The sequence below is a fragment of the Battus philenor genome, unplaced genomic scaffold, assembly GCF_028537555.1.
Source record: "Battus philenor isolate CCGP_79_NKW_IND1 unplaced genomic scaffold, ilBatPhil1.0.hap1 SCAF_23, whole genome shotgun sequence".
Taxonomy (NCBI): domain Eukaryota; kingdom Metazoa; phylum Arthropoda; class Insecta; order Lepidoptera; family Papilionidae; genus Battus; species Battus philenor.
In genome coordinates this window covers 4,015,752-4,043,082 of record NW_027181686.1, presented here as the reverse complement: position 1 = coordinate 4,043,082, position 27,331 = coordinate 4,015,752, and the positions used below count along the sequence as shown (strand labels likewise).

Genomic DNA, 27,331 nt, shown 5'->3' with positions numbered 1-27,331 from the left:
AGGGTTATTGAAAATATGTGTAAAAGCTTTAATGATATTTATTGACAAATGCTACTTTCTGCTATACACTCACATCTTTTTCAAGCGTTTACTTCTATAACCAATCAACCCGTATATTTTGTAAATGTACACACTTTTTTTTTCACATAAATAATCTGAATAAATTAGCAAAGTGTATATATTTGTTGGATCGGCACAAGGGTGCAGAACAGATGATTGTTGGGATATTGTTTTTAAGTGGACAAGGCGGTCAGACCTTTTTAAGAATTTCTTAAGCAGAGGGATGACGCCGGATGAAGATCGCTTCCAATCGGTCCTATTGGAAATCTTTCAGGGAGATCTATGACCATCAGTGGATGCCTTACGGCTTAAATGATGATGATGATGTTGTTAAGACTGGTATAAACTAACATTTTTTACAACTGTAACGTAAAAAAAGTTTGAAAAAAAAAAGAAAGTTCCTAGGTCCAACAATGGAGGACGTCTTACGGCAGAAATGATGGTGACCACGATGATATGATTTTTTGTATAATATGTCTGTGTTTATATGGTAAGCTATATTTTATTCTTGATAATATATGTTTGCACTTAAAACTCATAGAGTAAGTTGAAAAGTTGAAAACATATGAACAATTGTTACATCATACATAGATTACATATGCACATCGCATAGTACATACGTGTTAACATCCTAGAACTTGCGATTTCGTCGTGTGTGGCAAAGTTCGGAAACGATAAAAAGTGATGGGCTTATTACTTTTTGTTACAAAGTCTAGATTAATAGCGTTGGTTACAAGTAGTCTAGTGATGCCTTCACCGGTTTTTACAACGAATCAATCATTGAAAGGAAAATGGCGGGTTGTAAACCGCAAGCATTAAGGCTCTCGTTCATTAGCTAATGAGTATTATAAAGCCTTAAAGATTATTCTTATTGCGTATTTCCGTTTACTGATAAAAAGCTTTTAAAATATAAAAGAATGGTTTGATCGTATACTTTAAGAGCCTTTTCTTTTTCTTTTTATTTTTATAAAAATCTAGAACGCTAAGTAAACTTAATATATGTAATTAAAATCATTTAAAATGTAAGTGAACAATATCGTTAACGAAAAAATATTTTTTTGTGTTTTGTGTGAATTAATTTATTTTAAATAATTCTGCGAACACAATGCAATTTTCATATCGGTGAAATAAGCAAAATCACATTCTTCGCCGAGGTATCTCGCCGAGGAAGAATTCTAACTGAGTTTGCTGTTATAAAGTCTATGCTAAGCGCTTTTACGCTATGTCAAACCAAACTGCGTGAAGTTGTAAATGCCGTAACAGCATTTGTAAATGACAAAAGACACATTTAATGTTTAATAAATTGTAATGTATTTTAAAAAATAACCTAAGTTCTAATCTCCTTTATCTCTTTCACGCCACTCAAAATCGTGTTCCGATTGACTCGGTCTCAACTAGCTGACGTCACTGGGTTCACTTGCATGTTGAGAGCTCTTATTACCATAAAACGACATCGGCCGAATGTGGGAACGGAAACCACCATCGAGGCGATAATTTGGTGGGTTTCGGGGAGCGAGCAGCGATAAGATAAGCTCTCAACTGGTTCCTATTTCTCAACTTACCAGCCGAAAGCATTATCCGAGACAAAAATGGTATTTTCGAGTTAATATTAATAGCTACCATGTTCATAACCATATTGAAAAGAGCTAGTAGCTACAATCTAGTATTCTCTATATTCATAGGATTTTGGTGTTAGAATTCATTTGTTTCTGCTACACCTTTTACCTGTGTTACATATTGTATCAAAATTTTTTGTGCACCCCCCCCTAAGTCTTTCTAAAACTCTTACGGCCCCGACATAAATAAATAATATGAAAGCAATAATTTTTATATTAAAGCTAAAGAGGTAAACTCGTCGATATTGGTATTGCTTCCCCCCCCCCTCTCCCCCTAACAATCAAATACCTGCCCGGTGGACCACATTTTGGGAAACACTGCCTTATTCAAAATGCCGCCGGGGCCTTAAAGTTTTTTGAAAGGAGATCAGGGGCCAGCAGTGTAGAACGTCCATTCATAAAACAGATAGACGACTTTGCTAAGGAAGCTACTAGACGCTGTACAAATTTCCAACCGATCGTACAGAAAACATACGAGTTAGGTCTATGTCAAGCGGAATTATTGTCTTGTCTCCGCAAGTTGGATTCCGAACCTAAGCAAGCATTGCACTCATGTCGCAACTCTCGGAGAAATCTCAAACCTTCTTATCGCCGGCGGTCCTGAGGAGAACCTTGGTGAACCGAGGTTAATAGCCCTACAGGATACTACCGTCATAAATGTAAACAGATGTTGGTACATTTGCTAAATTTAATGAGGTCGTTTAATTTAAATGAATTTTCGTCGCTTGTTCATATAGCTTTTGATAAGTTAAACAGTAAATCCGAGGAACAAATAACACAAAATAATACTTAATTACGCGACAAGACTGGCCAAGTATAGCAATTCAAAGGACATGTTTTTATTTGCGCTCCATTCAATACTGATGAACTCTAAGATGAACATTCAATCAACGTTACACAGTTACAAGATGAGTTAAATAATCCATATGTAATATAACAAAGTAGCAATAAAGCAGCTATTCTGATAATTGTAAAGCTTAACAGAAGGTTCATTGATCCTATTAGCAGCTATTACAATTGATTTGTTATCATCATTTTAAACTATAGATTGACGCCCATTACAAGGCATAGGCCTTCCCCAAAGATATCTATAGGGCGGGGGGGGGGGGCATACCATATTCACCACGCTATGCAGGCGGGTAGGCAAACGAAGTATCATACAGAGGACAGGCAGGCATACAGAGGACAGGCAGGCATGCAGAGGACGTTGTTGCCAATCCTCTGGCAGCTTGTTTGTAGGCAGTGGCAATCTCATATAATTAATGAACAGATTTATATAAGATTAAATCATGATCCAACATGTGAGCTGCAATCGCAAACCCCAGTCCTCTGCCGCTGGACTACAACTGCTCAGTTGTTTATTTATTATTTTAATTTAGTATTTTTCAGTTCAATATATAAATATGAAAAGATCTCGTCTAAAGGATCTTCTCATGTTCAACGGGGCTGTGCGAATTATCGAAAGTCATATGTTCAGAATTTATGACAAAGTATTGTAAATATTTAATTTTTCAGAATTTGCAAATTTTGCTAAAGAATAAATAGGCAACAAATTTATATATTTACGATACTGATATTATAAATTTTGTATTTTTTAATGAAAATTTTTTCAACGTTTTCTCATTTATGTACAATTTTATTGTTAAATGTCTGTGTTAATCTTTTAATAATTTAGTAAATAAATATACCGGTTTCCCCACAATGTTTTTCTACGCCGTTTTAAAGCAAGAATTTAAAGTCAAAATATAATCTTAGCTACTTAACCAATAGGCTCCTAGATAGTTGATAATTACTTTTTAGTTTAAAATAAAACGATGTTTGCTTATATTAACTATTTATTTTATTGTATTCTCAAAATAGCGTTCATTGTGTTCTGAGAATAATTATTAAAGCCCTTATAAAAGAATCAATTGCGACGCACAAATCCATATGTTTTTTTATTGTTATTCTTTAAAGCAATATGTTCTGTAATACATTGCTGTAATGACGAGAGTAGCGTGTATGATACGAAAACGCAGCGAGTCGAATGGTCTGGCGGCTTCACCATGACTCGACAGACGCACGCCTGATACAAATCCGTTCGAAATTCGAAATACAAATGATGTTAAAATGTAGATTGAATACATTCAACCGTTGTATTGAAAGCTAATATGACCACCGGTGTTGTTTTAATTAAGTTCTTATGTCTTTAGATTCGAGTATATTTTGGAATAACAACCAAAATATAAGAGACAAAACACGAAGACAATTCATAGAAAACAGCATTTGAATTGAGAAACGAAATTTTTTTTCTTTGAAAAATTAAATTATTCAAAGACTGAGGCTATTTAACAAAGTAAGTCATAACAAAATTACTCTTTTTAATAATAAAACTGAACATTAAATAATTATAAGAGAAAATACAAAAGACATGACTAATTGTACAAAAAGTAAACAAAATACTCGACGATTTTTATGGCACCAGCCATGAGCCACTAGCAGTTCATATAAAATTTTATTATGCGATACTTAAGAGGCACTATTAACTGAATAGCGATTGTTTTTGCAATAAAAAAATTGATTGCATCTCCCTTTTATAACATTAATATATGTACAGCAATACGGTACGTGAGGGGCAACATGAAGGCATCTATTGTAGTTCATTAACAGCTCTCGGTGAACATCCACCAATGTGCGAACTATGTACGCGTCTTTTATCTCTTTATTATGGATAATATCGTAGCTTTTAAAAATACATTACTTTAAAATTTTCATCGTTTACCATCAGTAACATTTCGATAGAAGGTTGTAGGTTTTTAAAGGTTTAAAGGGTTATATATAAAGCTCATTTACGTCGATTAATGTATCATACAATGTAATGATTATATAATACAAAAAAGTATAATAAAATTTCGGTTTAAATAATAATAAATAATAATAATAATATAAAATTAATCATTACTTATTATCTAATATGGGCAACTCCCGTCTGCTGCCGGTGAAGGCTTTCTATAGCCTAAAGCTACAACTCGATATACACCTAGTACTTTATCTCAGTGGTGAGAGGACCAAACTACAGCTCAAAGGTTCATCATCATCACCATATTAGCCGATAGATTCCCTTTGCGAAACCACTCTACTACACTACAATCATTTCCGATCCGTTCTCACGGAGAAGCTCCGACCATAGCTCTCCCCGTAGCTCGCCATTGTTATTATAAAATGATTACTCGATCTTGCCTTGACAAGTAGATACTGCAATGGTTTCCAAATAGACTCAGCAAAAATGAAGAATTAACCATCTCTTTCTGGCTGTCAATCAAGTTAAATGATAAAAATGATTTTAGAATAAAAATTATTTAATTCTTATTACCTATCCCCGCAGACTTTGTACTGCCATAAGCTATTGTCCTGACGCATTTCAGTAGAAATAACAAATTAATGATAAATATATCAAAGTAGTCACATTATAATCTTTAAAACTTTTTGTTAACGAATTAGGTATACATTCACCCCTTTTTCTTTTGCACCTATAACCAATCGTCCTGTATGTAGTATATGTAAACTGTCGTTGCTATATAACAGATGTAGGAGCCACAATGTTTTTAAGGCTGTAGCACCTTTCATATTTGTTTACGGAGACTTGTTTTTGCAGTACCGAAACAACCACTTAACAACGCTTGCGAAATGCTTCAACACTGCGTTTGTCATGGAAAAGCTGCAATAAACGTAAAACGACGCAAGAATCTAATTAAACACTTGAAGATAAAAATAAGAAAATATATATTCATAATCCATTAGTTAGTCAAGTCTTTTAAATCTATATACAGAGTAATTAGTTACACGATGAATGTATAGCATATTTGTCATCAAAAAGATGTAAATTTTTTACATTTATTTCTTACTTCCCTATATGAATCGTTATTTTTTCTATTGGAGTACCATAGGTCAATAATTTCTTGTTGTATAAAGTCTGCGGGGACAGTGAAGAAATAATTATTAATTTTAAAAATAAGTGTTACTAATTTTGAAAATGTTTTTTCATATTGTATTACTATTATGTTATTTGTTACATTACTTAAACCATTAATTTGCCATCTTTAAACATTTTACACCTTTATCCAATCATCCTGTATACATACAACTTACAATTATTTTCGACGCATTTCACCTTGTTGTAATTACAACGCCAAAGCACTCGAATTGCGAGGAAAATTATTCAGTTTCATAACTGACGGCTGTCGATATTACGCGATATTATAATGTATGTAATTAACCTTTTAAAACAACGAACGGTATATGTGATCATACCCTTCTGCTTAAAATAAAAATCTCGTGTCAAATACCATAACTTATGTATATGGGTTTTCATCATTATATGAGCCTATAGACGCCCACTACAGGACTTCAAGCCTCTTCTAAAGATTACCACGATGACCTGTCTTGCGCTGCCCGCATCTAGCGACTGCCTGCTACCTGTTCGTTATAAGCTAACATGCTATGTTTTGGTCTTAACCTTCACGGAGCAGAAGGGATTTTCCGAGTACCTTCACCTATTTAAGCTCAAACAGAATCCCGTGTGCTTTTGTGAATAGGGTACACCACACCGTGGTGCTTCTGATAGCCGACTGTTCCACATTCGAACGAACCTTGGTAAAACTCTGAATTTCAGTTGAGAAAAAAGAGTGAGGACAGCATCGCCTCACTAATAAATGACGTTGAAGATAGCCTGCATTCCTTAAATTCTGCAAGGCAATAGTCGAGAACGAGATTAAAAGGAACAAAACTGATATATAAAACAGGTCTGGTAAGGAATTAAACATATAATAATAATAGGAAGTAATGAAAATGAAAGTAAAACAAAAATCTGTAAACAAAATAAGAATAAAATATGTAAAATAGAAATAATAAAGCAAATTCAAAATCTTGCACCGTGTTAAAATGTGATAACGTTTATTACACAAGGAAATAAACAGCTTTGTACTAATATAAGCAAAAATAATAATCTGCGATATATAACCTGTGATAATTGAGGAACGGGGCGAAAGAAGAGAGACGATGTTTGAAAAATTCTGGAAAGAAATGTTAGATAAATTGTAAAACATAAGATGATTAAAGAGAAATCTTATGAGTAATGATTACCAGTAAAGAAATAAAAGATAACGTGAAAAGAATTATTATAAATATAAACGCCCTGTCCCAAAATCAGATAGGAGTGTTCGAGACGTCCTCAATAAAGGGGGCCATATAAAGATCCTGCGTTAACTGTTACTTAACATTGCTTATGATTCTCACAATATTACGACATTGTAATATAGTTGTATATGCGTATATGTTACAAGATAATAAGCGTCTAAATTAAAAAAAAAAAACTTTAATTTAAATGTCGACGCAGTAGGTTACACGTTTTTTTTTTTAAATAAAAGGCAATGCGTTTGTCAATTATTCCGCATACAGACAGTTATCATGTATATCACCATAGGCATGAATCCTTGAGGTCCTCCGTAACGAAAGATATACAATCAGTAAATGTGTATCTTTCTCTCGATAGTATATATTTTTTTTAATATTTAATCCTATTACCTTTAACAAGAGCACTGGGGAGGCCAGGGCTAAATGGATAGCTTACGTTAAAACGCTTTGATATATAAATAAAATCCGTGGGCGAGTCGAGTAAATGGGACAATCGATAGAGCTTTGTTTTAAACTTTGCTCGGTGAATAATAGTTCAATTGAAGATAGTAAAAGTAATTCCATTGCTAACATAATTTTTTTAGAGATTTCCTTAAAAACCACTGTACCTGGGCCTCTTCTGCAATTAATTAATAAAATTAATTATATTATTTTATTATTTTTATTTTATTATATTATATATAATTTATAGTTTAATTATACTTCTGTAACAACACAGTTAGCTGTGGCTCCTTTACCAAAAAATTTAGTCGCAATAAGTAATAATCCGTCTAAAACATTTTAGCAACAGACAAGAGTTCCTTTGATTAAAACTAATTAGCTTCATCAATAATTATACCTATAAAAATTAATTTAAGACCATCACATAGTAATCATATTTAACAAACAAAATTTTGATTTATTTATGTATTCTTTGTATTAGATTAAGTTTTTATCCGTCTCATTACGTTTTAGTTTACACGTGTAAGTGTAAAACCGTGTCTAGTAAATTGTAACCGGTTATAACACTCGCAGGGTTCGAAAGCGATTATAAATCAGGTTTCATTAATGCGATAAGATAAATAGAAATTTAAACTAACGCACTCTGACGTGTGCGATTCAAACATCCACGAATTATCATCGGATTAAAGTGCCCTTCGCTTTTTATTCGTTTGATTATATATAATATTAAGCTATAATGAAACTTAAAATGATGTCCGACAACAGTATACGTAGGGTTTTATCAATTTACCAATGACTAATGATTAATGTGCTCCTGAGAAAAAACCATCTTTATCCATGATTATTCCAGCCGTAAGTTATATACTGCTGGACATAAGCTTTGCCAGAAGATTTCTATTAAGTCCAATTGGAAGCGGCCTGAATCCACTGTCTTCTGACGTCCTTAAAAAGGTACTTTAATGCCGTAGTGACCATCAATTGTACTTGTTATGAGGCTTCTACAAGTCACTTGACGTGCTTATTCGTTGGCCTGCGTGGATTCTTTCGTTCGTCTTTGGATCTCGGCAACTCCATGATTTCACCATCACCACCATGCCTGCCGATAGACGCCTACTGCAAGCCATCTCGATCCCGATGACTGGTTCTTCGTTATCCGCATCCAGAGACTTCCCATGACCTTGAATAATTTTTGGTCCACCTAGTGACTATACCTACGGCATTAAAATATAGTCTCTGTCTTCGGCTTTGTTAGAAATTTCACAGTCACACAATGAGCTATGAAGAGGGCTGTACTCGATATTTCTTTACAAACTAATCGGGAATGAAATCAGTAGATAAAAAACAATATTTATGTTTTTAACTATAAAATAAAAACTCTTGGGCAAGTTTTAAGTGCGTTATACACGAAGAGGTTCTCTATTTTAAAATGCTCAAGGCTATAAGGGTAAATAATTAGTTGTTTGCGAAAAAGAAGTGAGTTTGAAACAATGCTGGTAATACCACTAGCCGGTTGTTAGAGGACGGTGTTGCCATGACAGCTTAAGTTCAGTTTTAGTGGCGATTGTTGAACGCTTTCCGCGACGCTACAATACGTCATATTTCAAGAACGACGAGGTGTCTATACTGAGTGTACAATTTGCTCAGTTTACGCTAGTATCCTGTAGTCCTTGCCTACAGCCAACGCATTACTACCGACTAATAACTGACTTAGTTCAAGTTAAATCTATGCCTTATGTTTTCAAATATTTACGATTCCTAGAGTTAAATCTTTAAGCGATTGATATATTTTTCTTCAACTGAAAAGATAATTAAAAAGGATGTCTTCGGAAGTTATTGATCAACAAAATGAATTCGAACAAATTTATAATAACAAATGTCCTGATAGTTGTTACTGAAAAGGTGATTTTAGTTTGTATACATATAAATAAGAAGAGTAACTCGTTCCTTAATCTTAAAGCTCACGGGCACTTTCGCCAAAAGACTATAGATTATTTATATCTTAAATAAGAAAGGACCAATATCTAGCCACCTCCGCACATGCAGTGGTTGTCGTGCATGAAAGGGCACTGCCCGCCAGCCCGCTCGTAAATGCGCATGCGACAGACAATGCCAACTACACAACCGCCACCGTAAATTCACTCAACACGTGTTTCACCCCTCCACGGGGCATCTTCAGGAGTTGTTACACAGATTAGTGCTAGTTTGACTCGATGTTTAGCAAGTGAAACACGCACGAAAACGCTGGCGGGCGGTGCACTTTCATGCACGACAACCACTGCATGTGCGGAGGTGGCTAGATATTGGTCCTTTCTTATTTAGGATGGACTTCCGCAATGTAACGCCTGAATCCATTAAATATTTATATCTTACCTCTCTTTCTATAAGGTATATATATATATAACATATATGTATAAATATAGAGTATAATATATACCTATTACACATCTTCACATTTACCATTCGAGGATTACCTCGGGAACCTCAGGTAAGGTTGCTTAGGTCAGCGTGCACCTAAGTGATTTGCCGCAAGGACACACAAGCGGGTACCTCAGCTTGAACGGCCACTCGAATTACATATAGTATTTGAGTAATCGAGTGTGCCTTAGAGAACCTCAGATTGACCTGACACTTTTTTATTAAGAAAACTTGAAAAGCTAAGCTAAGCACTTTGGAAAGCGTTAGTTCTAGAAGAAGGATTAGCAGAAGAAACCCTTGCTAAAATATAATTATAAATAAAGAAGTTACAATTTATTACATGCTCAGGATATTAGCCATAAATTTCTTAAGTTTTATTTTTTATATGAGACTATCAAGGTACTAATTGACAGATCATTTCCGTGTATAAGAGCGGCTAATGCAGCGGGAGACGTGGGAAATATTGACTTCCACATCGCTCCGTGTCCAAAATGATTACCAAAAAGTATGTGCTCAATTCATTATATTTGATCAAACGATATCTGAATCATAAGACGTGTTCACCGCCTTTAAATAACGAGACTTCGTTGATCTACCATTTGATATTTTATAGTAAAGTAAATTTATGTAATCAGCTACCGATGTATGAGCAGGAAATTGTGTCTAGCTTGACCAACTTTCACAAACGGGCTATAAAAGACATATAGCGGCGGCATACAACTAATTAATATTGCCAATTATTACTTAACAACCATTAAAAACCATATAAAGCTGGAGTTTCTTCATAAAAATAAAAGAGAGAAAGTATAAAGATTTTTTTTTAATTTATAGAATTTGTATCCGCATGTTCATTATTTTAAATCAAGTTCTCGTTTACAATAATGAACATGCGGATACATATGTTACTGGTTATATTGTTTGCCATTATTAAAAAAAAGTGTTGTTCTGAAATCAAAAAATTATCGTTCATTTTCAATCATAAATATGTATTTGTATACAAAGTGTTTGATTATAAAAGTAAAAGCTTTAAAATTGAATATAAAGGTCTAATAATGTCCTAATAAATTATGTAATGATAATATGGTACTTATTTGTATTACTTACAAATGAGCTACACATTCATGCCTTGAAAGCTTTTACATATATAACAAATTTGTATTAGACCAGTTTTATTACCAAATATTTTGTTAGGCAATGATTCAAAAATCCTACTATGTGAGTTAAAATAAACGTGGGTTATGCTTCCTAAAACAAACTCTACATGCAATACTTTTTTGAAACTACTGAACGTCATCGTTTCTGCCGCATGAAATCCACCGGTGGACATAGTCCTCGCTCATAGATTTCCAAAAGAATCGGTTGGAAGCAGCTTGCATCCAGCACCATCTAACAATCTCACTAAGGCAGTCTGTACACAGTGTAAGTGAACATCCTACACTGCGCTTTCCAGTCTGTGGTTTCCACTTCAGAATCGTAAGGCTGTAGCATTCATCTGTTCTGCTCGCTATGTAGCCAGGCACTTCCATTCCGCTGAGCTGTCGATTGATTGCTTTCGTATTTCATCTCTCCTCATTTTTTATTCGATTTCGCAACGAACGGTTGCCCTGGGAATCACTGAATTCTGCAAGCTTTTCAATATTAATTTAATATATTATTTTATATTCAAATAATAAACAGCCCCGCTTAGTTTATTTTGGCAGTTCTTCTCAGGTCTGATACATTTATTATACCAACATGGAGTAGACTCATATTCACATCATGCAGTTTTATTAAATTCCACTTATCAAATATTTGTTTTACAGCGACTATATTTGTCACGATACTTAACCATTACTCCGTTAGTATGGAAAAAGTATAATATTTTCAAAAGCGGAAAGCATTATTGAATATACAGCGCGCAATAGAAATGCCTTAATAGCAGGAACTCAGCCTGCGGTCGCAAACACATCTGCGGCGACTGCGGTCTCCGTATCGGGAAGGCGCGCCGACAAAGGACCGAGTTCGATTCTCCAATCATTTCACACTCTGTAATTTGAACAATAACGTGGCGAGCTAAAAACAAAATGGCCATAAAGCAATTTAATGTATTTGTTATTAGTATAAAATTATAAGTATATATGTATACATATATGATTAATTTTCGACTACATACTGACTCATTACTACATCTCCAGAGCCATAAGGAATATATATATATATATATACTCGTATATTCGTTAACCTTTAAACCACGCGAAGCGGGTTGGGGAGACCTAGTGTACTATAAACGCATATATAATTATAAATAAATTATTATATGTACTTCTTTTTTAAAATACATTATATACTTATCATATTTAAAAGTAACTCGTACAATATCAACTACCCGCTATATATCCTTCTGTTTTACATACATGTCCATTGTACTTTTTACCGTTTCGAAGATGTTATTGCTGTTAGCCCTGAGGCTTTTACAGCTTCGTCTGATCTGAGTTCACGGAGCGGTAGTGTCCGTGAACTAAAACCTAAATTCATGTTTCAGAACCTACATTTGACACTCCAATGGAAGTTGAGTGAGAGATTACTTTATATTTGTCTCTTTGGTGTTACATGTACAATAAAGAGTTTTGAATACAATAAACCTGCGCTATAACTAAACATATATAAATATTAATGACACTAAAGGAATTACTCGTAAATTCGGTGGAACACTCACGTATTAAATACACAATATTTCAAAGAAAACCCGTAACAGCAATTTGTTTGCTTTTTAATAAACCCCTTAAAGAGTTTTTTTATTGTTTACATACCAATTAAAAAGGAATGTCGTAAATTTCGTATACAAAATATTTATTTACGGTTTTATCTCTCTGTGGGTTTGTAGGCTATAAAAACTTATATTCGTTGTAAGTCAAACATGGACATTCTTTATTTTATTTACAATTACAATTATAAAGGTTTTTGCGATGAAAACGGGTGCCATTTTTTTTTGTTTTATAACATCTGACTGTAAGTGTGCACAGGAATTGTGATCGTCCAGATTATTTTCTAACCTCTACTTCATGAAAAAATCAAAATGTAGAGTATCCCTTGTAATTATATATTTTTTTACAAAGATATGTTACATAATTTATATGATATTTTATTATTGTACAAGCTAAAATACAGTAAACTTTAAATGCAATAATTTACAAATATTTACTATAAAACAAATTGATTTACTAATAATATTAAAAATCGTTTAAATTTATAATTGAATAACTTTTTGTGCCCAGCCTGTTGAGTTATAAAGATTTATTTGTCGGAAATATAAAATAGAAATTTGAAAAATCGTAGATATCCTTATTCAAGCATTATGCACACGCATTATGCTTCAACGTCAATTATTTTTAACGTTATAAATAGTTCTATGTAGTCAGTCTGTGAGTGAGCTACCATCGGCTCGTAATGCTAATCTGCTGAGAAGAGAGGCCAGAAACACAACAATTGCTCTGATATTTCTGCAATTAAATATGTTTCATTTATAAGACGAACATAAAGTCTTAATTTTCTTTTAATGCAACATTAGCTTTATGCTGACTAATGTCATAATTTTTGCATCAACTTTTTATTTCATAAATAGGCGCAAATTACATACGACGTCGGCATGTTTATGACGGCGACTTCATATGAACAATTGCGAGGGATTATCTTCGAGTACACGATTGCTATTATGAACTTTATGTGCGGTTGATTGCGCCATTCGAAAAGGGACCGGAATAATGTAATTTTCGAGGTTTTAGACTTTTGTTTGCTTTTTCATACGGTGCACGGTCGCAGCGTAACCGTTTAAACGTGACCTCTCTTAAACCGTATCCTCGTGATTTGAATTCAAAGAATTTCAAACCACGGTGGCCACATTAAACTGGTCAGCTATAAAATACAAGTTGTCTGCCCCGCCCTCCCTGCCTGGTCTGCAAAGGCACAGAATAAAAAAAAGAACACTTAATCCGCGATAATGTTCGGCGTAATAACAGACTGAATATAATTAAATGGAAGAAGAAACAAATTTGATTCGAAAATATCCACGAATTAGTTTATAGTTATGGCTAAGGAAACCTCATTAAAGTTTAATTGATCGTAAAACTAATTCGAGTGAACACAAAAAATAAATGAAGCTTACTTATAAAGGCAAATAAAATTTCATTAAACCAGTTCCTTCATAAATCTTAGACGATGCTTAGAATATAACGCCTTCCTTATTCTTGACCAGTTTCACAATTATCAAAGTAACATATATAATCTAATTTTTAAGAATTTCTAACTAAATATTATACTCTCATTAACTACGATGTAAAGCCAAAGATATAACAATTTTAATTTGAAATTGTTTTTGGTTATTACTTCTGGCCTATTACGTAAACAATTTTAAACACGAAATATTTTTATTGATCCGATTAAGATTTTCTGTGTTAAATAAATAAGACACAGAAAATTTGTGGATTTTACTAAAATCGGTAATTTTTTAATGTTTCTATTTCTCCATGAATAATTTCAAATTCCTCCAAAAATATTTACGATACCCTTATCAGAACTAATAATAACTTTAGGATTTAGATAGTATACAATAAATTTTGTAACTATTTTAGTATATCATAAATCATCTGTTTATAAACAACGTATTTCCTAGGCTTGTTGCCCTAAAAATATATTGTTTATGTATAAAGATTTTTAAATTACTTATCATAAATATTTGTAATAAATGAAAATCATAAGAAGTTATTTCTAAGTCAAATATTTAATACAGAAGCGAGGTATAATATTGAATGTCGCCTCTAGGCTATCATTTTAAAAGCAAAAACAACATGGCTGACGATGATTACGCGCGAAACTGATTGTCACGAGCGCATTCCGATCGCACCGCGTGCCCAAACAAAAAACTGTAATATGAAAGAAACTTTCCTGTTTCAACCAACACATTAAATAAACAATTTAGGCGAATGATACAGTCGCTGTCATTAATACAATCTAGTTATTTTTTTAATTTAAAACAAACTACGATTTAACATAGAACAAACCCTAAAATTTTTGCATGAGTACGTTTACCTAGTTCATCACCATCATCATATCAGCCCATAGATAACCACTGCAAGGCATAGGCCTCTTCCAAGGACCATAGCTATTCTGAATCCTGTACAATCATAACTTTGTATTAATTATTAATTTTATATACCTCTAATTAGCAAGCATAACTCATAAGATTATAATGATACAAGAATTCTTGGAATATATTGCAATTGCAATAGATTGCAGAAATTATCTCATCAAATTTAAAACCGTGTCCAATTCATTATATTCTATTTAACATGTCTGCATTCTCGATTCGGCTGGTTTGTGTAAATAAGTATGCGGTCGTGATGCGACACGAGCCGCAGGCCAAAATGGACAGATGTGCGGAAGTTAAAAACATGAAGATTTTTGATGTATAATTGGCTGTCGCCGCAAGCCTCACAAGATTTCTTAAAATATTACTGGCCTCCTTATTTCATTACAAAGAAATAATTTTATACGCTCTTTTATGTAGTTACGTCTTCAATAATTTGCTCGAAACCATAACGAATAGCGTGTGTAACATTGATTCCCATAACATTTTTCATTCACGTGTACCAGAACAGCTTTCAACAAAACCATCAAAAATTACAGAAATCCGGTCTCAAATATTGTGTGATTTGTCTCGGAGCCCACACGTTAATTGTTTTATACTCTGCAGGTAAGAATCTCGTAATTATCCCAAGGTGCACACAATGAGAAAATAGGCGGGAAAAAAATAGACAAAGGACGCCCGACGACGCCATGTTTTTCGTTTTTTTTTTAACGTACCTGAGAGGGTTCGAGGCCCAATTCGAAGTTTTAGTTGTCTATTTGCATTTTTTGTTGACGCACAATATTCCATTTGTTTTCACTTGCACTATTAACATTTACCTGCATATATCGCTTACTTATATACTGACCGCGGTTCGGCCATGTTAAAAGTTAATTAAAAAAAGCGCATTATAGATATTTCTTTAAGATAACCATGTGAGCAAAGTTAAATTAAAAACAAAATACTGGTACTAGACCCTAAACTGTATTTAAAAAGTTACTGGACGCTCAAAATCTTCGCACAGCAACTCGGAGAGATAAATTGAAGATCGTTCAAAGAAAAAATAATTACCCAATGCATCGCTCTCCGAGGTTATCAGGCGCCTCTTTAAACGAAATTTTAATAAAGCGAATAAGGGGCCATTATGTCCGTCATTTTTCAAGATGACCGAAACAATCAGGCAGTATTAAGGACTATGCTCAAAGCGCAGTTACCACAATAAATGCAGGTGAACGTTCGTGTATTGAAATTTTGTCTTGTAACATCGCGTGTGTAAAAGACATTTTTATTAAAGGTCATGTCAACATTACTGCAATTAACGAATACGCTTTTATATATATTATAAAAGAAAAACAATTCAATGTCGACAAAAATTTAGTAGTGGTACACTTTGCTACCGAAACCACTGTACTAGGGTAAACGGTAAACAGTACCTAGGGTAAACGCAACGAGATGGACACCGACGTAAAAAGATCATGGGCACCGATGCAGGCATTGGCAGACCAACTTGAGCAACTGGCAGGTTAAGGAGTGATCCTGCGGGTTCCACAGCTTTCTCAAGTACTGGAGGCGGATGGATAAGCAGCACTATTTAAAAAAAAAGGTTGTTCATTTTTGTTAATTTTTCTTTAAAAAAATACATTGGCAGTATAAAAATTCACTTTTTTATTTTTTTAGTTTAATCGTTACAGTAGATGCTATGTATATAATACACAATATTAATTATTTTATGTTTGTGTCGGCAGTAGAACTATAAACTACCAACACAGTTGCCTATTTCTTAATATATCATTGGTGCGTTTACTTTTAAGAATTAAGATTTAAATCGGTCAGTAAAAAACCTATATGATTGATAAACTAAGTCAATTTGACTTAAGTCTCAATTGAATGTTTTTGTAAATGAAGACGACTCTAAAATAATGACATATTTAACATTTTTGAAACCCAATGAACATTATAGATAAACTTAATGATAGAGAAGAATATACATAACAAAAATATAGATATATTTCACCTGTGTGTTGACTTTCAACTGAAGAGCCTTATTTCGTTCTGCTTTCAAAGGGACATGTTACAAATCTATAGAGTAGATCTATACCCAGAAGTGGAAGTCGTCATATTATTGAAATAATCATGATCATGACAAATTTGTAATCAACAGAAGAATTGTAAGCATAAATTTTACTTCTGAAACATAAAACAATAGAAAGCGTGGTGGCGAAAGGTTCAATTTGTAGCAATTTCCACATTCAGCAATTGTCTCACCTTCACAACGAGAGCGAACAAGCGACAATTTGTAAGTCCGGCGAACAAGTGCGACATGGCCAATCAAACGCATTCCGGCCGCGGCAACATCGCTGCGTTTACGCTCCGAAACTTGTGAGTAATTGCAGACAATCGGAGCCATGGTGAAATTTTGTCTGTAAAATACCTACAGTGTTAATTTCGAACAAGCATTGATGGTTTAATTTTAACATGGAACAGAAAAAAGCATCGAAGCTCATTATGTTTCCTTATTTTTTAATTATTCAATTGATTATCCATTTACGATCATTTACAGTGACCACTTGCTGTAAGAAAAATACCAGAAGAGCCCAGTTTGATAAAAACTAAAATCATTAGATCCCTTATCATAGCATCATTCGACTTATAGCTTAGATTCCAAACGCGCCGTGATCTTAAAAAAAGCTTAAAAACTTAGTTAAAGCAATTTGTTTTCGAGATCTATTACTACTTGAAATAATTATAATTTTTTTAGTGAACTTCTTAAATTTTATTATATAATAGTAGGCATCATAATATCAAAGGCATTACATGAAATTGTATTATAACAACGTACATCGTTACCTACAAAAAGTTGCTAATAAGTATACTAGACAAAGGTATAATCTTATCTTCATTTCTAGTACTAACAGTTTATAACTTACTAGTATTTTTCCCTATAAGTTCTTTTTATAGTATCTGAATTATTACATTAGCATTAAAATATTAACTTGATACTTGATATATGACACTTACGTATGATATTTAGACAAAAACTACTCCAGTGTTAGAGTTAAAAATATTACCCTAAGAGACAATATGAATAACAATCGTTAAGTTTTGACACAAACAATTTTATAAATGAGTGTACAATAGAATAATATGAGCACTTTACCTTATTGGTTAAAGGGGTAACTGTGTAGATCATTTGTCAATAAAAAGCTTCAAAGCTGCGACTTGTTAATAACTTCTGACACTACAAAGTCGCAGGGACGAATAGTGGACAATAATTAATTTTAATGTATAATAATCCTAATTAAAATAGATACTTTTCCTTGCAATATTATATATATGTTTTTTATTAATTCTGTAACCTTAACCTTCTTGGATACCACACTTTAAAGCTTTTACACATATAATCGATAACTCTGAATAAACATGTTAAAGTAAAGCCATCTTATATTCGTCGCAGTTGCCAAGAAAGCTCAGTACATTACTCAAATTCCTTTCAACATAATCGATTTTCCTAAGAAGCTTTAAAAGTCAATCGAAAGATAAAATATCTCACAACGAAAGTTATTACATTTTTGTAACGTATTTAATAAATATAAAGAACCTAAAATTTTTAAGCAAGAATATTAAAAGCGAAAAGGCAGGTTGAAGGTAAAAGGCCATATTTATCGCTTATTTATAAACCAACACAAAAACACTAACGCAACATCTTAAACTCTCACGCAATACATTACGTTGTTACTCGTAGCGGACGTCCGAGACAGGATAATGCGACGCGACGATGTACAGCGCGTAAGATGTGCAGTCATGAGATTGGATGTTTAATGGTATGGTAAGAGAATGCGGTTCGTGAAAAAAAATAGTCTCGTTTCCGATGCGGTCCGCTAGATAGCGCAGGTGGTAACGCCTAACGCCTTTTAAAATTTTAAATCGAAGCTTTATTTTAGGGTTCTATGCTTAATACGGATAAACGTATTCCATATTTGGTGCGCTTGTGTTTCCATACGAGCATAAGATCCAAATATGTAGTGGTTATACCAAATGAATAACTTTACACTTTGCATGCATTAAAATAAAATATAATAGCTCTGTAAGTCCTTATATTTTGTGCTGAGCGGCTCGAATAAAGCTGGCTGAAAATCCATCCAAGTGCAACACATATTACTAAAACGTTTAAAGATAATGTTATACAATAAAGTTCAATTCCAAGTTTACCTTTGGGACAAGAAATTTATATTGGAATTTCATAACTTTACTTTTTTAAATTAATGTATTAACTAATACAAAAGTTGCTATACGAAGATTGACTACAGGTTGAAAGCTGTAAAAAGGAGAAATCTATAGCTCTTCGTCTTTTCAGCCAACAGACGCCTACTGCAAGGCATAGTCCTCCTCCAAAGATAGCCATAATGACTGGTCTTGCTCTGCCCGCATCCAGCAACTTCCCAGGACATTAAGTATGTCATCAGTCCATCTACTAGGGGACCTACCCACACCATAGCTACCAACTCGTGGTGGCAACTCGAGAACCTTCCGACCGCAACCGCCATCGGTTGAACAAACGATGTGCCGCGCATGCTGCTTGTTCAGACAAGCAATTCTTCGAGCTATATCGGTAAACTCGGTTCTTACCGGCTTAACTCGGCTCATTGGTCAGGAAAAATATTTAAATCTATTACACCTACACAACATCGTTTTACATAAAGTGATCACTTCGAAGTATGTTTCTTAAATTTACTTTATCTGTAAGGATGCTACCGGCCAACAACTTCTGTCAGTAGTGTCTGCAGGGAAAGAAAGTAATCGATAATTATTTGTAATATGTGTAGTTATTTGAAAATTGAAAAAGATTTTTCTTCCTTTAACACCGTTATATTATTATTTCTGTAACTGTGATTTCGTACAGAATCTACTGTACATTAATTGATACTAAATGAGGGAATACATTCACCTGTTTAAAATACGCCTACAATACTACTTGGTCTTAGTTTCGGTAGCTGTGGTACTATGAACTGCTAACACAGTCGCATAGTTATTAATATGTACGGGTCCTTTGATGATTTAATCGAGGAATAGATGCTAGGTATTCCCACGTGAGATTTAATAGTAAGTCAAAAACCTTCATTATTATTACTTTTGCCTCAATTAAATGTACTTTTAAATTAAGACGGTTGTGGAATAATTATATTTTCATATTTGGACCTAATAAATATTAAAGATATATATTAACTAAATAATACATAACAAAAAATATTTTTGTAAAAATTCTTATTTAACTAGGATGTTTTCCCTACCATTTATTTTTTTCTTGCATTTACTGAGCTCAGGCTGTTGAAAGATGGATTGCCTATTGCATACGGATTACATGGCATACGGACGCACGTAGACACACACACACACACATATATATATATATATATATGTGTGTGTGTGTCTACGTGCGTGTGTATGTGAGTTTATATAACATAAAACTTAAGTTTTGGTGTACAAAAAGGAACACGCTGGATGTATGCCGCTTTCAACTGATCCTATTACAATCTATGGGGGAGGCCTTTATCCAGCAGTGCACGTCCTGTGCTTATTTTCTATGATAATTCACAGCCATATTCTAATATGATTTTATAATGAACAATTCTGTTAATATTTTAGCTATATTTATATGATTATCGAGGTTTTGAAAAGACGTATTTTCTAAGTTTAAAAATAACTAATTCGTCGATTCAACTTATAGATGCCCAATGCAAGGCATAGGTCTCACTCAAATATCTGTGGGGAGAAACACCATAATCGCCACACTTGGCAAGTGAGTTGGCGATCGCAGTTTAGTATTATGGTACGCAGAACACGCTGCTGCCAATCCTCCGGGAACTTATGTTATTATAATGTAAAATTGTATTGTATATAAATTAAGTCAAAAATAAGTGAAAGATAAACAACTACCAAAGGCTGTATACTTTGTTTTTTATTATACAGGGTGATCAGTCGTAGATGTAAAAGTTTTAAAAGATATATACGAGTATAACTCATTCGCCGTCAATTAATAAATAGCGTAATATCAAGAAAAAGCGTTTTCAACATTCCGATTACTGCTTTAATTAATAAATTAATTATTGTTTACTTACAATCTCTACAGACTATACTATAGGAAGTTATCAGACGTTCGCATTCCGATGGAAAAAATAAATTATTGTAACTTAAATCAGAGTGAAAACTTTATACAGGATGATTAGAAATAAGTGTAAGTACTTTATAACTTTTTGCTGGCAAATTTGCTACGTGTTCACCCTTTTACAGCTTTTCACCTATAACAATATATAGAAACATATATAGACAAAAATGTTATTTACTATCTGTATATTTATCATATATTTATCTGTTTAAAAACCGTAAACAGAAATCGTAGAGCAAATGCAATAGAAGTCGGAACCTACCAAGAAAGCTTCATTCATTTAATTATTTTATAAACTATTTCGGTATTTTAAAGTGTAAATTCTTAATTAACACTTGGTAACGGTAATTGCTGGTAATTTCTCCGTGAGATTTTACACTCCCGCATTTTAGTGACTACTAGGTGTTTAACCGTAATTCAAAACCAGTCCAAACGCATCTGTGTGTTTAAGTGTGAAAACCGCAGAACTTTTAAGACCTCAATCCAGCTTTTCTTTTTACCTTTCATAAATTTTATGACAATCGTCATGTAGTTTCACAGAGATATCAAACGTTTGTTATCTGTTGACATTAAAGTTGTCATCGGAGTCGGAATCACTAGGAATATGGTATAAAAAATGTAGAGACCATAGCATGTACAGAAGTCAATCACGACCGGTTTTTAAGGGCTTCGGAATTCAGTAGCACGTCGACATTGTCTTTTTATTGCCTACTTATTATGAGCCGAGTCCTGTGGCCCTTTATGCCTTTGTTATGGGGACACAGGACATTTTGATTTGTAAATATTTATGAAACCTTTTGTTATAGTTTCTCGGAAAATGGATACGGAATAGAGGCCTTTTCGTGTTTTTAATGTAAACGAAATGTATAGAAATTTTGTATACATTTTCATTTATAAGTAATTGAATGCTTATAAGAATCTAATTGTCAAAAGAAACTGATATTTCGTTAGTAAGCATTTCGTTAAATAAATAAAACGAATTATTTAATTTTTGACGTCCTTTTTATATAAAAATAATTAATGTAAAACTATCATCGACTTTATAAATGAGACTTTACTACACAATAAGTGCATTAACGACCCTACATTTAATCTCTTATAACTATATCAAAAACAGATATAATTTTTATTCTCAAGCTCTCTATCACCAGGTTTATCTCTGGTTTCGGTTATGAAAACGTAAATAAAATAATAAAATACTAAATCAACACGATCGTAAACGTCCGATCCAATTAAAATCAAAACTTTTATTGCCCGAAAACTTTGAAGCTAATTGTAGCCAGCAAGAATGTTACGGTGTTTGAATACGCACCGCTTGCTGGTAATGAGAATGTGTTACAATAAATGAGGTATGTAACGTAACAGCATTGCTTGTTGCTCAATCTACTATATGAGTAAAAATGAATCGCCTAACTCACTGTAAGCAAAATACTCGAAAACTACTTGTCAATTTATGTGCATTTTTTTTCTAATTTTATTTATACGAGAAAGGTTAACAAGGGTTATCATTCCAGATAAAAACTTAACAGTTACGGGAAAAATAATAATTCGTGGGAATTAAAAAAAAAAACACTTAAGCGACTATAAAAAAACCTTAAAAATAATAGAAAAATATCAAGATGCAGTCAAAAATTAACATTACCATATGTAGCATTGTGCATGAAATTCTATTAAATTGATGCACAAATGTGTATTATGTAACACTATATCCTGGGAATCGAACCCGCGAAGATAAATCTGCGCCCTTACTACTGTGCTACGGTAAACTTACTATGTTAGGGTTGCTCTACACACTGGAATAACGCTTGGCGCTGAAGCATTTACCGTTTTTACTACTTCATAGCTAATGTTTATAAACGAGGGTAATTTATGAAACAATTGCAAATAAAAAACTGCATGTTTTTGTATATAAAATTAGTAACAGCTTGACTTGTTAAATTTTAAAACAAACATAAATCAAATATAACATATGAATGTTGTTAAATAAAATATACTCTATTATTATCATCGTTTCTTTACTTTTGTTTATAATAAGAGAATCTTTATACCAAGAAAGAAATGAAATATTTTAATATTTAACTCAATTTTATTCGCAGGTGGAGCCAACAGGCTCTGCGTCCTTGGGGGCCGCTTCTAGAGCTCTCTTCGTAGAGAAAGTGCGCGCATCCAATGCTGCGTGCCAAGCTGGGGACTTCTCGACGGCTGTGGCCCTATACACAGACGCCTTAACGTTAGATCCCGCTAACCACATCTTGTACAGTAATAGGTAAGGAACACAATTCACATTGCTATTCATACTGTATGATATAGGCAAATATAAGTCGAAATCTATCTATGTTTAAGAGATTTCTACATGAGTACCGACTCATCACGATATCTCTGAAATTATGAGGCTTAGAGACCTGAAATATGGTAAGAATATTCATTTCGCAATATCGAGGTCAGTTAAGATTAAAAGTATTTTACGAAATTCCATTCGCAAGTGGAGTTGAAGGGCTGTTTACGTTCACGAAGCAACTGAGGCAAACTTAGTATGACATAGCATAAGCACACTATAGGTATTATTTGAAAATTGTATTCTCCCTCGTGCTAATTTTTTGCAAAATTGTATTAAAATTGATTAATAGGTATAAAAATCAATTCCGTTACAAACCTAGTCTTGTACTTGAAAGAATTTTTTAAATTAATTTCAATTCTAAAATTTAGTAGTGTAATTGTGTGTTTGATAAAAAAATTAATGTTACCGTTATAAATATTGTATACCGTTGACCGCTGTGGCGTTGAGATTCTGGAGTCGAAACCAAGGACTGGCAAACGTAGCGTAAGACGTCCACCCAGGCATCGGCACATCCTAAATGAAGACCGCTTCCATCTATTCCTATTGTAGAGGGACACCTTAACCAGATCATCTGTCCACCCTGTGGGTGAATGTCTTACCGCTGAAATGATGAATATCACTCCTTCAACCGCTAACATACTCCTTTTTACGTTAGTTAGTTCCAAGTAAATTAATACTAAAGCTATTTTATCGCTGACTCTAGCAAATTTTCGATAATTATTAGTGTCATCGTTCAGCACAATACCTGTTCATTTGAACATTGAAACAGTAAGTTTATTGTACAAGAAGTCGTTTAGTTTACCGCTGTGATGGTTATTACTACTGACAAATAGTAATTGGTACTGTTCGGTGTAAAAGTTATTGTATACCTGGCTGATGGGTGCCGTTCTTGGATAATGAGATACATTTTCCAAGTTCAACCATCTAATTACTAGAGCAGTCGTGTAAATATAGATGCACGATGCACATAATGTTAACACTAGAAATAGAGATGAAATTACCCTTTTTTAGCACTCACTTAAACAGTAACTAACATATTTTGTAAGCAACTATGTATGGCTTTACAGTACACTATATACATTATATCGCTTAATTATCATGTTATAATTTTAATTACTTAAACATAAATGTAAAAAAAACTATTATATTGTGAAGAAATATTATGGCTTAATATAGCTTGTAAATGAATTGCCCTACTATTGTATTATGAATATTCTAAATGTGACCACAAAAAACCCCATCTGTGTTTGTTGTGGGCTCTTCTCTGATCAGAGTGTTTGAAGACCTAGTAAGTTAAAGAATGTCATTACAGGGTAGCTCTATCTGATTCGTCGTTGTTTCATTCTATAGATGCTGACTGCAAGGCATAGGCCTCCCTAAAAGATCTCTATGGGGGAACACAGTTTGGTATTATGGTACGCAGAGGACGCACCCATCCTCAGGAAACTTTTGATCAATACAATGAATGCACAAAGTGTGTATTATATAAGATTGCATCCCGAAAAGTGAACCTGCGACCTATAATTACATTTCTCAGTCCTCTACCGCTGAGCTACCACTGCTCGCATCTGATTCGTGTTACTGTCAAATCGGATTCGTCTAGTACGTATTAATACCATGAGGTACACAAATGATTACTGTATGATCCTTTGTGGATTATAACATGAGTAGCTTAAGTGTTCCAAAAATAAATTATATTTCAAAGTACAGAAATACATATAATATATACATTATAGTTTACGACATTACAATGTAACATACTGTTGTAACTCAAAATGTTATATTTAATCGATTTCATCGACGGTTGTCTATCATTACTAAATAAAGATAAACGACCCCACGAGTTGGCATTAATAGGTTTTTTTGGTACAGCCGTCTCTTTTCCGTTTCCGTTGCTTTTTATCTTTCATACATGAATTTTTTGTATATCATCATTCTAAACACTAAAAACACGTTTCTATAACATGTAGTGATAGATATAATCACAATTACGTATAATAATGTATGTTATGTTTGCTAATCACCTATGATCCTATTATTAAAATATTTTTTTTTCGTTATACTATTAGGTAGGGCAAAAAGTTTTAGCAAATATGTATATACTAATAATAAAATATTATTTACAGTAATATTATTGTATTATATTATTTGGTGTGGTCTTTCACAATTACAAGTAGACCACACACTAACCGATCAGAAAAAATAAATAGGACTTATCTGGTAGGTGACAAATCATCAGCTTTCTAACCCTGACCTGGCAGCTTCAGGTTCTCTACCATTTTTGGTCTCTTTAGATTTCTTTAGGCCGTGTCAGGTTTTTTATATATGGCCTCTGTTATTGGGAACCTCTCATACACCCTATTTTATTTTAAAAATAAAACTCTTTTGTCCTTAATAATTTTTTCACATTTCTTTTTTTCGTCATTCTCTTCTATCAATCTTCATATTATCATGCATTCGTTTACTATCATACATCACAAAATCTTACATTCTCATTTATTCTTAATTTAATTTATTCTTTGCATCGCCTCAATTATCACAGTACAGGGTTTTTGTCACAGCTTATCACGATATTTCTTATTCTTACGATATAATTTTTATTTCTATCACAGATATTACATTAATAACAATACATAGTTTTTTTTAACTTTTTATTTTATATTTTTACTTTCATACTTACGATTACATTTTATTTTTATTCCTTTATGTAAATGTGCTAACCTGGCAGCTAACCTTGTGATCAAGAAAGAACTGCTAAAATACTTTTATTATTATAAGTCTTATAATTCAAATAAATACATGGCAGGAATTACATCGTTATCATCATGATTTCCACCATAGTTTACATTACTCAACTATACACTATAGTTAAATGTAAATAAACTTATAAATAAAAATATATCTCGTGTTTTCATACAAAATGCGGAGAAACTCTTTTCTCAACCACTTACGAAAAAAAATTACAAATCATTGGACCGTTTTTATTACCAGATGTACTACCGACTTACCACAAATATTAAAATATTTATTTTCGCAAAAATATACGCAACTTTTTAGTGAAAGTTATTCTTTTTTTAACAATATTATATATTTATTATTTAACAAACAATTTTTATTTTTATTATTTCTACCATAGATCTGCAGCTCGATTGAAACAAGGGCAGTTTGCGGCGGCTCTTCAAGATGCGACGCGGGCGCGGGAACTTTGCCCAAACTGGCCTAAGGCTTACTACAGACAGGGTAAAGTATATAAATATTATTATTTACTATTTATACCGCCTATAAATAATGTAAATTAACTTCGTAAATCTTTTATGAGATTGTATAAATAAAAATAATATTAAACATATACATAATATATGTATTTCCTGCCAACTAAAAAGATTTTGTTAAAAATTAAACATATCACATGGCGCTCTGTTATTAGAATACCGTATTAGATTTAGGCCCCTACCAGCTCAGTCCGAACCTCCCTTTTTTATTTCTCTTCCACTCCTTTCCGGCTATTGTAGCAATATTGTAGCATTTTGTCGCTCCATCTATTACTTGGGCGACCTCTTCCTCGTTTCGATGTTGTAGAGTCTATCTTTTACATTTCGTTTGTATCCTGCCAGATATCCGACCCAACGCCACTTTTGTTTACTTCTTTATAAAATAAGATTTCTTAGTTTATAAAACAAAACTTTGTTATCTCTAAAACCATTGATTTTTGGATAAGTTGTTCCAAACATTAAATCGTCTACATCAATTACGTCTATTTGCAATCATCCTGTATGCACACGAACTAAGAAAACAGTTATGTTTATAATATACAAAAAAAATTTGGCCCATTGCATTCAAAATCTTTTCTACGATTTAATATTGTCTCGTAACCCCGCAAAGAACAAAAGCCAAAAAAATCTCATGTCTCTCTTTAATTATTTTTATAGATATTAATAATATTACCTTAATACATATTACCGGTAGTTTATGATTTTACTGTTAAAATTATTAGTGAAATACATAACAGTACATAAATAGAGCTC

At 33.0% G+C, this 27,331-nt stretch overlaps 1 protein-coding gene across 2 annotated transcripts in view; it reads left to right on the top strand.

Moving 5' to 3' along the window:
• The window catches only part of LOC137924056 (tetratricopeptide repeat protein 28), a 110,094-nt gene that overhangs the window by 21,272 nt on the left and 61,491 nt on the right, over positions 1–27,331 (top strand). For both annotated transcript variants that reach the window (XM_068767371.1, XM_068767370.1), the window contains exons 3-4: positions 23,065–23,234; positions 26,443–26,546. In XM_068767371.1, coding sequence (XP_068623472.1) covers positions 23,065–23,234; positions 26,443–26,546 — 274 coding nt within the window. The remainder of the gene's footprint in view (positions 1–23,064; positions 23,235–26,442; positions 26,547–27,331) is intronic.